The 14,181-nt window shown below is 41.8% G+C and overlaps 1 protein-coding gene across 6 annotated transcripts in view; it reads left to right on the forward strand.

The window, feature by feature from the left end:
• Positions 1–13,874, forward strand: part of DENND2A (DENN domain containing 2A) — an 82,524-nt gene extending 68,650 nt beyond the window's left edge. For all 6 annotated transcript variants that reach the window (XM_073567610.1, XM_073567608.1, XM_073567606.1 and 3 more), the window contains exons 15-20: positions 1,119–1,296; positions 3,493–3,534; positions 6,392–6,509; positions 6,608–6,847; positions 8,829–8,915; positions 10,598–13,874. In XM_073567610.1, the coding sequence (XP_073423711.1) occupies positions 1,119–1,296; positions 3,493–3,534; positions 6,392–6,509; positions 6,608–6,847; positions 8,829–8,915; positions 10,598–10,629 (697 nt within the window). In that variant the 3' untranslated portion in view covers positions 10,630–13,874. The remainder of the gene's footprint in view (positions 1–1,118; positions 1,297–3,492; positions 3,535–6,391; positions 6,510–6,607; positions 6,848–8,828; positions 8,916–10,597) is intronic.
• Positions 13,875–14,181: the final 307 nt, after the last annotated feature.

Below are 14,181 nucleotides of genomic sequence, written 5' to 3' on the forward strand. Positions count from 1 at the left end.
TCTTCTGTCCCGGACACACTGTCAGAAGAGAGTCGGGAGGCCTCCAGTCCAAAGTCAAGGACACCTTTAGGCCTCCTGATGTTTATTGCAAAGATAAATCCTCCTTTTATAGGGGTATTCCCATCTCCATGATGCTATCACAATACGCAGTAGGTGTAATGATAATAACATTAGCAAATACCTCCAATTAGAAATGTAGCATAGTTCTTCTGATTAGCTTTGTCTCTGACCCCATGTGCAGAGCGTTGCAGTAACTTAGGTATCCATGGGTACAGCCACTAACAACTAACTGTCACTATATGAGTGGTCGTAACCATGGATACCTAAGCTACTGCAATGCCCTGCACATGGGGTAAACCACATCGCTAATCAGGAGAACTATACTACATTTCTAATTGGAGGTATTTGCTAATATTATCATTATTACATCTACTGCATAGGAAATGGGAATACCTCTTCAAAGAAAATAAATAATGACGGTTACTATTTGTTGAAAACAAGCAGAGATCTTGAAAATCATAAGAGATTGACAGAAATCTGATATCATTGACTTCCAGGAGGAACTGAAAGAGGGAAGGGGCGTAGCTTCTGAAGGACCAAAATTTTACCCAAATTTTATCAATTTTTTTTTGTAGGATGGAAGCATCGATTAACCCTGATTACCGCAAAAAATAATTCTATGCAGAAACTTCCTCCAAAATTAACCTTTTTTTTCCTGTGACCATATTTTGTCCCGTTTCCTGATAATTAAAGGGTTAAGTGCGCAGCATTCCTTTTTTTGTGTGTTCTTTTCCTGTTGTGTTGTCATGGAGACCATTGTAAACACGACGGCGTTGGGCGCTGATGTCACCCAGCGTGTAATTATGGAGCGTCGCAGAGGCAGTGGGAATCTGGGCAGCGGGCCAGGAATGTCTCCGTCCCGAGTGACTCCGCGAAGCCTCGGAGAGCAGATGTGGGACCGATACGGGTTTATTTAGGCAGATTTAATGCCGCCATCTAGGAAAATGTGCAATATTTTATACAGTGTCAGTCTGCACTGTAACTCTGGCATTCTATTCGCTAATTTCTGAGAAATGCCCCTTTTAGAGTTTACGCCATATTTACTTTTTTCTTTTCAGCACCTTGTCCAAATGCTGCCATGCCATGGTGGCGCTAATTTACCCATTCGCCTGGCAGCACACCTACATTCCTGTGCTCCCGCCATCAATGATCGACATTGTCTGCTCCCCCACCCCGTTCCTCATCGGGCTCCTGTCCAGCTCGCTCCCTCGTCTCAAAGAGCTGCCGGTGGAGGAGGTGAGGTCAAGGTTACCTTTTTTTTTTGTTTGTTGTTATTGTCTGGGGGGTCCGCCAACAAGATCTAATATTCTGCACTGACAGATGATAGTTCTATGGAGGGGTCAAAACTCCGGTACAAAGCTCCAAATCCCCAACCACAGAGTTAAAAGGTAAAACGCTGGTTTCCTGTCGTCACCACTAGGGGGCGCTCACTGTATACAGTGTGTACATTTCCCATAAAATGTAAAAAACAATAAAAATAACAATGAAAGCAATATATAGTAATCCTAGAAACAGTAAAAACTAATAATACTAAAAACTAATAATAAAAGCAAAATATATTAATTCTGAAAGCAATACAAACTAATTATAATAAAACAATAAAAACTAACAATAAAGTCAATATATAATAATCCTAAAAACAATAAAAAATAGTGAAAACAATATATAATAATCATAAATACGATAAACTAATAATCCTAAAAACAATAAAAATAATAATAAAAGCAATATAATTTTATCATAAAAGCGATTAAATCGAATAATAAAAGCAATATATAATAATCCTAAAAACAATAAAAACTAATAACAATAATAAAAGCAATAAAAAATAATAATAATCATCATAAAAACAATAAGAACTAATCACAAGAACAATAAATAATAATCATAAAATCAGTAAAAAAATAATCACCCCCTTTACCATTTTAAAAAGCAAAAAATTAACCTTTTTAGTATCGTCATAAAAATGTATAAAAAGGTTGTAAAGCAAAAAAAAATCAACAATTTTAGAATTGCTGTTTTTTTATCTGCATTTTTTGCAAAAAATGGAATAAAAATTGATCAAAACATCATACGTACCCCAAAATGGTATCGACATAAACATCACCTCCACATGCCGAAAAACAAGCCCTCATACCGCTCCAGAGATGGAAAATCAAAACGTTACAGGTCCCAGAAAATGGTAGCATAAAACAATTTATTATTGTATTAATTTTACATGTAATTTTTTTTTTTTACTGCATTTTGATTTTTTCCCATTTTCCAGTCCATCGTATGGTAAAATGAATTGTGCCATTCTAAACTACAACTCGTCCTGTAAAAAACAAGCCCTCACACGGATATGTGGGCAGAAAATTACAAGAGTTACAGCTATAGGAGAAGGGGAGGAGAAAACAAAAATAGGCTAAAAAATAAATCTGTATTCAGTGAGCTCCCCCTAGTGTTGGATGCAGGTAGCCAGATTTTTTACTATTAGCCTCCGAAATGATTTTTCTGTTCTATCCCCTTAAAAAAAAATCTGGTCACAGAAGGACGTTGTGTCTGGCTGTGATTGGCAGAAATAATCACTGGCTTCCGGCCGGAGGTGATCCAGAATGTTTTGTGATGACAAAGGAGAAGTCAATCAATCCAGAATGGGCACTGAGAGTACAGCCCCCATGACTGTTCACCTGAGTGGCTCCGCCTCAATGACTCCAAATAATTCATTTGTTGTTTTCTCAATCATAGAAGCTGTTTATACACAGTATATAAGGCAGAGGTGGCGGCTTAGGTGCCCAAATCTTCCTGTCTGGTTCCCTTTAGTGCCCCCCTGCGGATTTTCTTCTATCAGTGTCAGTCTATACTGTCATCCTGGCATTCTATGAGTTAGCATCTCAGTATATTCAGGGCTTTAGGCCTTCTTATAGAGGTAACATATGGCGCCCCCTAGAGGAGCTGTTCAGCATTGAGTGTCAGTCCACTGTTGGGAGATTTCTGATCGCGCTCCAGGATTCTCATCTGTCATTTCTGGTCGGCACGAGGGAAACCTCAACTAACAGTCCAGGATGTGGACTCAGCAGGAATGGGCATCACATGGTCGGGAGGGAGGCCGGGAGGAAGGTTGGGAGGTTGGCAGGGACGTTGGGAGGGAGGTCGGGAGGAAGGTTTGGAGGGAGGTCGGGAGGGAGGTCGGGAAGAAGGTTGGGAGGGAGGTCGGGAGGAAGGTCGGGAGGAAGGTTGGGAGGGACGTCGGGAGGAAGGTTGGGAGGGACGTTGGTCGGGAGGTCGGGAGGAAGGTTGGGAGGGATGTTGGGAGGGAGGTCGGGAGGAAGGTTGGGAGGGACGTTGGGAGGAAGGTCGGGAGGAAGGTCGGGAGGGAGGGAGGCCTCAGCCGCGGCATGGAAATACCCCAGGAAATAAGAGGTGACATTATTATCTTTTCTCCCATTGCAGGTTCTACTGGTTGACCTGGGTAATAATCGCCTCCTGAGGCAGGTGAGTGATGCGTCATCATGGCGTTGAGTGTCTACACGAGGCATGAGGGTTAATGAGCTGCTCATAGACATAATGCTACAGGATATAAAAGCAGCTTTAGATTTCCTTCATAGTTTGAAATGAACACTGTATGGCACAATTATATGCATTGTATGGCAGTATTATATAATGTATACACGGTATAGTGGTATTATTTAGGAATTATATGGCTGCATTATATAGACATGGGATAGTGGTATTATTTAGGCATTGTATGACATTATTGTATAGACGTATGACAGTAGTATTTTTTAGGCATTCTGTGGCAGTATTCTATGAGCACAGGATAGTGGTATTTCTTAGGCATTCTGTGGCGGTATTCTATGAGCACAGGATAGTGGTATTTCTTAGGCATGCTGTGGCAGTATTCTATGAGCACAGGATAGTGGTATTTCTTAGGCATGCTGTGGCAGTATTCTATGAGCACAGGATAGAGGTATTTCTTAGGCATTCTGTGGCAGTATTCTATGAGCACAGGAGAGTGGTATTTCTTAGGCATGTTGTGGCAGTATTCTATGAGCACAGGATAGTGGTATTTCTTAGGTATGCTGTGGCAGTATTCTATGAGCACAGGATAGTGGTATTTCTTAGGTATTCTGTGGCAGTATTCTATGAGCACAGGATAGTGGTATTTCTTAGGCATGCTGTGGCAGTATTCTATGAGCACAGGATAGTGGTATTTCTTAGGCATGCTGTGGCAGTATTCTATGAGCACAGGATAGTGGTATTTCTTAGGCATGCTGTGGCAGTATTCTATGAGCACAGGATAGTGGTATTTCTTAGGCATGCTGTGGCAGTATTCTATGAGCACAGGATAGTGGTATTTCTTAGGCATGCTGTGGCAGTATTATATGAGCACAGGATAGTGGTATTTCTTAGGTATGCTGTGGCAGTATTCTATGAGCACAGGATAGAGGTATTTCTTAGGCATGCTGTGGTAGTATTATATATGCACAGGATAGTGGTATTTATTAGGCATGCTGTGGCAGTATTATATGAGCACAGGATAGTGGTATTTCTTAGGCATGCTGTGGCAGTATTCTATGAGCACAGGATAGAGGTATTTCTTAGGCATGCTGTGGCAGTATTATATGAGCACAGGATAGAGGTATTTCTTAGGCATGCTGTGGCAGTATTATATGTGCACAGGATAGTGGTATTTCTTAGGCATTCTGTGGCAGTATTATATGAGCACAGGATAGTGGTATTTCTTAGGCATTCTGTGGCAGTATTATATGAGCACAGGATAGTGGTATTTCTTAGGCATTCTGTGGCAGTATTCTATGAGCACAGGATAGAGGTATTTCTTAGGCATGCTGTGGCAGTATTATATGAGCACAGGATAGTGGTATTTCTTAGGCATTCTGTGGCAGTATTATATGAACACAGGATAGTGGTATTTCTTAGGCATTCTGTGGCAGTATTCTATGAACACAGGATAGTGGTATTTCTTAGGCATTCTGTGGCAGTATTCTATGAGCACAGGATAGTGGTATTTCTTAGGCATGCTGTGGCAGTATTCTATGAGCACAGGATAGTGGTATTTCTTAGGCATGCTGTGGCAGTATTCTATGAGCACAGGATAGTGGTATTTCTTAGGCATGCTGTGGCAGTATTCTATGAGCACAGGATAGTGGTATTTCTTAGGCATGCTGTGGCAGTATTCTATGAGCACAGGATAGTGGTATTTATTAGGCATTCTGTGGCAGTATTCTATGAGCACAGGAGAGTGGTATTTCTTAGGCATGCTGTGGCAGTATTCTATGAGCACAGGATAGTGGTATTTCTTAGGCATGCTGTGGCAGTATTCTATGAGCACAGGATAGTGGTATTTCTTAGGTATTCTGTGGCAGTATTCTATGAGCACAGGATAGTGGTATTTCTTAGGCATGCTGTGGCAGTATTCTATGAGCACAGGAGAGTGCTATTTCTTAGGCATGCTGTGGCAGTATTCTATGAGCACAGGATAGTGGTATTTCTTAGGCATGCTGTGGCAGTATTATATGAGCACAGGATAGTGGTATTTCTTAGGCATGATGTAGCAGTATTCTATGAGCACAAGATAGTGGTATTTCTTAGGCATTCTGTGGCAGTATTCTATGAGCACAGGATAGTGGTATTTCTTAGGCATGCTGTGGCAGTATTATATGAGCACAGGATAGTGGTATTTCTTAGGCATGCTGTAGCAGTATTCTATGAGCACAGGATAGTGGTATTTCTTAGGCATTCTGTGGCAGTATTCTATGAGCACAGGATAGTGGTATTTCTTAGGCATGCTGTGGCAATATTCTATGAGCACAGGAGAGTGGTATTTCCTAGGCATGCTGTGGCAGTATTCTATGAGCACAGGATAGTGGTATTTCTTAGGCATGCTGTGGCAGTATTATATGAGCACAGGATAGTGGTATTTCTTAGGCATGCTGTAGCAGTATTCTATGAGCACAGGATAGTGGTATTTCTTAGGCATGCTGTGGCTGTATTCTATGAGCACAGGATACTGGTATTTCTTAGGCATGCTGTGGCAGTATTCTATGAGCACAGGATAGAGGTATTTCTTAGGCATGCTGTGGCAGTATTCTATGAGCACAGGATAGTGGTATTTCTTAGGCATGCTGTGGCAGTATTCTATGAGCACAGGATAGAGGTATTTCTTAGGCATGCTGTGGCAGTATTCTATGAGCACAGGATAGTGGTATTTCTTAGGCATTGTATGGCAGTATTATATGGCCACGACTTTGGAGATTTCAATGCCTCATTCATATTTATGTGACTAATCTTGAAAACTTTAGATGACCTGTCCTATGTCTTCTGCACTTAGATGGAGGATGAGGACTCCATCCTGCCCCGAAAACTGCAGACGGCTCTGGAGCAGATCTTGGAGCAGCGCAATGAATTGGCTGCAGAAATCATCCAGGGCTCTGCCAACGGACAGCAAGGTAAATGCCGCAGCCCGAGATTCACAAAAGGGACGGTGCATAGTAACAATGAGCCCCCGTCACTTTTGCTCTTGGTGACCTCGTCTCGTGTCCCTCAGACTCCAACTCCCTGAATGACATTGTTTCGGAGGCCTTTGTTCGCTTCTTTGTGGAAATCGTCGGCCACTACTCCTTGTTCATGGTTCCTGGGGAGCAAGACGAGAGAACTCTCCTCCGTGACGCCTTCCGGAAATCTGTCTCGTCAAAGAGTGTCCGCCGCTTCCTGGAGGTTTTCATGGAGACGCAAATGTTTGGAGGCTTCACCCAAGAGCGGGAGATGCGGAAACAGGGCAACAAAGGTCGGTGAAATATGGTCGCCATCAACCGCGGTTGTGTATATATACTTTACAGTTGTGGCCAAAAGTATTGACACCCCTGCAATTCTGTCAGATAATACTCAGTTTCTTCCTGAAAATGATTGCAAACACAAATTCTTTGGTATTATTATCTTCTTTTAATTTGTATTAAATGAAAAAACACAAAAGAGAATGAAGCAAAAAGCAAAACATTGATCATTTCACACAAAACTCCAAAAATGGGCCAGACATAAGTATTGGCACCCTCAGCCTAATACTTGGTTGCACAACCTTTAGCCAAAATAACTGCGACCAACCGCTTCCGGTAACCATCAATGAGTTTCTTACAATGCTCTGCTGGAATTTTAGACCATTCTTCTTTGGCAAACTGCTCCAGGTCCCTGATATTTGAAGGGTGCCTTCTCCAAACTGCCATTTTTAGATCTCTCCACAGGTGTTCTATGGGATTCAGGTCTGGACTCATTGCTGGCCACCTTAGAAGTCTCCAGTGCTTTCTCTAAAACCATTTTCTAGTGCTTTTTGAAGTGTGTTTTGGGTCATTGTCCTGCTGGAAGACCCATGACCTCTGAGGGAGACCCAGCTTTCTCACACTGGGCCCTACATTATGCTGCAAAATTTGTTGGTAGTCTTCTGACTTCATAATGTCATGCACACGGTCAAGCAGTCCAGTGCCAGAGGCAGCAAAGCAACCCCAAAACATCAGGGAACCTCCGCCATGTTTGACTGTAGGGACTGTGTTTTTTTCTTTGAATGCCTCTTTTTTTTCTCCTGTAAACTCTATGTTGTTGCCTTTGCCCAAAAAGCTCTACTTTTGTCTCATCTGACCAGAGAACATTCTTCCAAAACGTTTTAGGCTTTTTCAGGTAAGTTTTGGCAAACTCCAGCCTGGCTTTTTTATGTCTCGGGGTAAGAAGTGGGGTCTTCCTGGGTCTCCTACCATACAGTCCCTTTTCATTCAGATGCCGACGGATAGTACGGGTTGACACTGTTGTACCCTCGGACTGCAGGGCAGCTTGAACTTGTTTGGATGTTAGTCGAGGTTCTTTATCCAACATCCGCGCAATCTTGCGTTGAAATCTCTTGTCAATTTTTCTTTTCCGTCCACATCTAGGGAGGTTAGCCACAGTGCCATGGGCTTTACACTTCTTGATGACACTGCGCACGGTAGACACAGGAACATTCAGGTCTTTGGAGATGGACTTGTAGCCTGGAGATTGCTCATGCTTCCTCACAATTTGGTTTCTCAAGTCCTCAGACAGTTCTTTGGTCTTCTTTCTTTTCTCCATGCTCAATGTGGTACACACAAGGACACAGGACAGAGGTTGAGTCAACTTTAATCCATGTCAACTGGCTGCAAGTGTGATCTAGTTATTGCCAACACCTGTTAGGTGCCACAGGTAAGTTACAGGTGCTGTTAATTACACAAATTAGAGAAGCATCACATGATTTTTCTAACAGTGCCAATACTTTTGTCCACCCTCTTTTTTATGTTTGGTGTGGAATTATATCCAATTTGGCTTTAGGACAATTCTTTTTGTGTTTTTTCATTTAAGACAAATTAAATGAAGATTATAATACCAAAGAATTTGTGTTTGCAATCATTTTCAGGAAGAAACTGAGTATTATCTGACAGAATTGCAGGGGTGTCAATACTTTTGGCCACAACAGTATGTAAGGTTGGATTTTTCTGCAGTGCCCCCTAGTGGTAAAATGTCAGCACTAGATGCGTCCTGTGCCGTCCCTTTAAGATGATTTCCCTACAGGATGACGATATTGTCCATAGATTTATAGACGGGAGCATACTGTGTGTTGTCCGCGGTCTCCACCCTGTTTTTGTTCTGCTCTGCTGGGAGTTCTGCTCTGAAGCCCCCGCACGCAGCTGTGCACATTCCCTACCGTAAGGTCTTGGGGTGTGAGCGGAAGAAGCTCCGGCCCTGACCCCGCTGGATGTTTGTCTCTACAGGTCTGTTTGAGGTTCGAGCACAGGAATATCTGGAGACCCTGCCGGGCGGAGAGCAGAGCGGTGTCAACAGGTTTTTCAATAGGATAGGTGAGATGTTACGACTCTATAATATGTCTGTAACGATCCATTATGGAGGGCGCTCGAATATACTGCAGTCATAGCGGTCTGCAACCTAAGACTACAAGTCTCAGCATCATCATATAATATGTATCATACTGCAGAGCTGCATTCAATATTCTGCGTGCTCATGATTTCAACTTTGTCATCATTGTGAGTGCAGCTCTGGAGTATAATACAGGATGTAACTCAGGATCAGTAATGTAATGTATGTACACAGTGACTGCACCAGCAGAATAGTGAGTGCAGCTCTGGAGTATAATACAGGAGGTAACTCAGGATCAGTAATGTAATGTATGTACACAGTGACTGCACCAGCAGAATAGTGAGTGCAGCTCTGGAGTATAATACAGGATGTAACTCAGGATCAGTAATGTAATGGATGTACACAGTGACTGCACCAGCAGAATAGTGAGTGCAGCTCTGGGGTATAATACAGGATGTAACTCAGGATCAGTGATGTAATGTATGTACACAGTGACTGCACCAGCAGAATAGTGAGTGCAGCTCTGGAGTATAATACAGGATGTAACTCAGGATCAGTAATGTAATGGATGTACACAGTGACTGCACCAGCAGAATAGTGAGTGCAGCTCTGGAGTATAATACAGGATGTAACTCAGGATCAGTAATATATGTACACAGTGACTGCACCAGCAGAATAGTGAGTGCAGCTCTGGAGTATAATACAGGAGGTAAGTCAGGATCAGTAATGTAACATATGTACACAGTGACTGCACCAGCAGAATAGTGAGTGCAGCTCTGGAGTATAATACAGGATGTAACTCAGGATCAGTAATGTAATGGATGTACACAGTGACTGCACCAGCAGAATAGTGAGTGCAGCTCTGGGGTATAATACAGGATGTAACTCAGGATCAGTGATGTAATGTATGTACACAGTGACTGCACCAGCAGAATAGTGAGTGCAGCTCTGGAGTATAATACAGGATGTAACTCAGGATCAGTAATGTAATGTATGTACACAGTGACTGCACCAGCAGAATAGTGAGTGCAGCTCTGGAGTATAATACAGGAGGTAACTCAGGATCAGTAATATATGTACACAGTGACTGCACCAGCAGAATAGTGAGTGCAGCTCTGGAGTATAATACAGGAGGTAAGTCAGGATCAGTAATGTAACATATGTACACAGTGACTGCACCAGCAGAATAGTGAGTGCAGCTCTGGAGTAAAATACAGGAGGTAACTCAGGATCAGTAATGTAATGTATGTACACAGTGATTGCACCAGCAGAATAGTGAGTGCAGCTCTGGAGTATAATACAGGAGGTAAGTCAGGATCAGTAATGTAACATATGTACACAGTGACTGCACCAGCAGAATAGTGAGTGCAGCTCTGGAGTATAATACAGGATGTAACTCAGGATCAGTAATGTAATGTATGTACACAGTGACTGCACCAGCAGAATAGTGAGTGCAGCTCTGGAGTATAATACAGGATGTAACTCAGGATCAATAATGTAACGTATGTACACAGTGACTGCACCAGCAGAATAGTGAGCGCAGCTCTGGGGTATAATACAGGATGTAACTGGGATCAGTAATGTGATGTTTTGCACTATATTAGTAAATTATGATATATTAACCATTTCTGTGTCCTATAAAAAATGTTTCTTGTTTCCTTCTCAGGAAGTAAAATGCGTTTTTTACACAAAAAGTAGAACGCGGGGGATAAGTCTCGCCCTATGGACGTGGTTTTTTTTTAACTTATTAGCCAGCTGTCTGACTCTCTGGCCGTGGATTGGTCCCTCCTGTTACTGTTGAGTGAAGGGGAGCAGGAAGTTGGAGCCGACACAGAAATCTTTCCCTCGCCATGAAGAGTCGCCCTCCCCTCCCCCAGTGGAGACTTATACTGGACAGTTGGGTGGTCTCTCCTCTGTATCATGCACTGGACAGATCTCGGATAAGCTTGTCATTGAAGCCACCTAATCATCATCATTGATCGATCGTTGATTTTTTTTCTTTTCTTGCAAAACTTTTATTTATAATAGGATTTAAAAAAAAAAAATTCTGTAAAAGAAGAAAGACTGAATTTATCACCTCGAAAGATTGGGGATATTTAACTGCCCAAGAAATCTGTGTCCGGGGAGTTTTGGCCGATCGGATGGCGATCGTCAGGACTTACAGGATGTGCGTGTAGACTTACGTCCATTATTATCCTCGAACTAGAGGTGTTTTTCTCTAATCAACCCAGCTAATCCCGATTTGGGGCGTAAATCTTGGCGCCTTTCTGGCAACTTTAAACTGTGATGAGTAACGATACACCTCCCCGTCATTCACCTGCCCGTGGTCCATCGCGTCGACTGACGTTTGATATCTGTGGTACTGTTGTCGTTACAGTGTTCTACGCATAATCTATGATGACCGTGTGAAGAATTTTTGTATGTTTGTGGGGGTTTTTTTGCTTTTATTGAAAGGTTAGATTGCACCGTGGGTTATATATTTAATGTTTGTAATCACTAGAAGTAGAAAATATTAGAAAATCAAATGGAAAAAATCTTCATGGAAATGACCCTAGTATCTAAATTTCTACCTAAGATTTGGCTTTCCAGAATCCAAAGTAGTTTGATCAAGCTAAATGTTCTGACCATTTTTGTTCCCTCCTAGTGTCTTCCATAGATGCCTTGTTTGCACAGTCATTTAGAGGGGATTTGTCACTTTCCGTAAATATATAATATTTGTACCTGGTGTAAATGCCGCTGTTCTCCTGAACACAACGTTGTTTTTCTTTTGTTCCTGGGCCTCTCCCTTCCTGAGATATGACCCCTTCTTCGCTGTATTTAAATCTGGCCTTCAGCACTCTGTGGGCGTGTTCTTAAAAACCACGCCCAATTGGGTAAAAAAGATTAGATGTAACAAAAGGCCATATCTCAGGAACGGAGAGGCGCAGGAAAAAAAGAAAAACAACGCCAGATTCAGGAGAACAGTGGCATTTCGACAGCCAAAGTGATATTCTCTTTACACAAACATAGAGCTAAATAAAAAGCTAAAAGTGATGTCTGTATTTAGTAGCTTCAGCAACATAGTGGAGAAATAAAGTGCCTGGTATTTTTAAGTGCGCCCAAAAGTCATTCCTAGATGATCAGAGATCAGAAAATTTGCCTTATGTCATGTGAGCAAAAATTGCCAAAGGTAGAGTTCCCCTTTAAGAATACTCTAACTTTATGAGTACTTTGCGCCATGTTAATACTGTTTATATTCTGGACTGTAGCCAAAATATGTGATTGAGCTCCAATTATCAATTTTCAAGTGACTTTTAATGAAACCTTCAATCTTGAATCTTTCTATAACTTAAAATACTTTTCAAGTGGGAAGAGCAATTAGATATGTGACATTTTGTGAATCACTTCTGGTTGTTGTTGTTTTATGGAGTTACATTGTTGCAATAAAGCAAAAAGTAAGTCCCTGTCCTGGCTGTAATCATGGATGGGTGGAGTCGTGACTACTATCAGTCCATGACAAGAACTTTCTATGGCCTGGTTGAGTAGAACAAATCTAGGGGGGTAATTTTTGTGTAGACAGCAAATATCTATGCCCTAGTAAGCCATATGGATCTATTACAGGGGGTCCTCCATATGCACTACAGGTCTGGCTGCACTAGAGAGGGGGAAGGCTAGGCTCCGCCCATGTCATTTAGACATGCCCACTTGACTATTTCCAAGTTGAGAAGATTTGGATCTTAACCTTTCTTTTTTCCCATGAGTTTATAGACTGCCTTAAATGGGTGTTCTAAAGTTTTGTAGGATAGGAGATAACTTCCCGATGGTTGGAGGTCCGACCGCTGGGTTCCCCACCAATCGTGAAAACTGAATGGAGAGGTGGTCGATAATAGACAACTGCCTCTGTATTCATTCTCTATGTGACCACTGGAGGTGGCTGCTCTTGTCTAGTCTTCCTCAGCACTCCAATAAGAACAGTCTTTAGAGCCCCGGTTTTCGGGAATCCGAGTGGTCAGACCCCCAGCGATCGGAAAATAATCCTCTATCTCATATCAAACTTGAGAATAACCCTTTAAGAGGTTGTCAAATTTAGAAAAACATTTTCATATGCTGCCTCTAAAGTGTGGAGCGTCTCTGGAGGACTCAACACAGACAGCCTATTGAATTCCATTAATATTGTGTAATACTTCATTTTCCCTGCAGGGGAGCTGTAGGCAAATGAAACAGGTGCTTTCAGGTTCCCATACAGATCAAAGCTGATCACTGGGTCTTCCAGTTTATTATTAGATGACTCTTCTATCCAAAGTGGACATTAACCCTTTTAAAGAGACAGTACCTTATTTTTTTTTCTCAATTTCCTACATGCTATTTCTGATCTTAACCGATGGGACTCTCTCGCTTTTGTTAAAAACGTAAAAAACTCCACCCTAACTTTTTGTGAAGTTTTCCTTTTTAAAGTTTTGCTTCCAATGTGACTTGTGGGCAGTATTTGGAGACATGACACAAAGTTCTGTAAGAAGCAGCAGATGTTGTGCCTCTTCCCCACTGCCAGTGATTATAACCACATGTGTCTTATTGCTGTATGTGGTCGATGAAGAAGCTGTCGGACTCTTGCATCTTGTACATGAATGTTTGGCATTAAGGGGGACGGGTAGAGGGCCCACTGCAAGCCTTAATGCCTTCAGCTCGCGATGACTGCACCTTAGGAAGATACCAAAGATGGAGAATAAAAAGAAAAGTTTGTAAAAACGTCTTACAAGTCATTGACTGCAGGGCAAAGGCTGATCCCCATGAGTCTGTGGTGGGGCCGGCGGAATACTGAAACCACTAATCTAAAAGCCTGTGATCAAGTTAGACAAAGCTAGAGAGCGCCCTCTGTGGGCCACGCTGTGCACAACTGGTAAAATATAATGATATATAAAATGTATAAAAATTCCAATAAAATGAGCCTGTGGTTTATAATGAGATTTCTTATTTGTTCGAATTTTTTTTTGTTTTTTTCCTATTTTAGAAATAAATATTTCTTTAATTATTTTATCTGTTTCTGGGTTATTTAATTTTGCATTTTCCTTTTATTTATTTTTACTTTTTTTTTTGTCCCATGGTATTACAATCGGATTACTTTATACACTCTCAAGGATCACAATTTACTTCTCTGTTCTCCTAAAAGTTTATAATCGGGGAGGGACTTTCTTCTGACTGGTGAGAAGTAAGCCCCTCTATACTAATTGCTTTAAGCCTCTCCTTATTTGCACCTCCTAGTTTTTTGTTTTT

This window comes from Dendrobates tinctorius, unplaced genomic scaffold (assembly GCF_039654945.1).
Source record: "Dendrobates tinctorius isolate UK_male_01 unplaced genomic scaffold, ASM3965494v1 ptg000020l, whole genome shotgun sequence".
Classification (NCBI taxonomy): domain Eukaryota; kingdom Metazoa; phylum Chordata; class Amphibia; order Anura; family Dendrobatidae; genus Dendrobates; species Dendrobates tinctorius.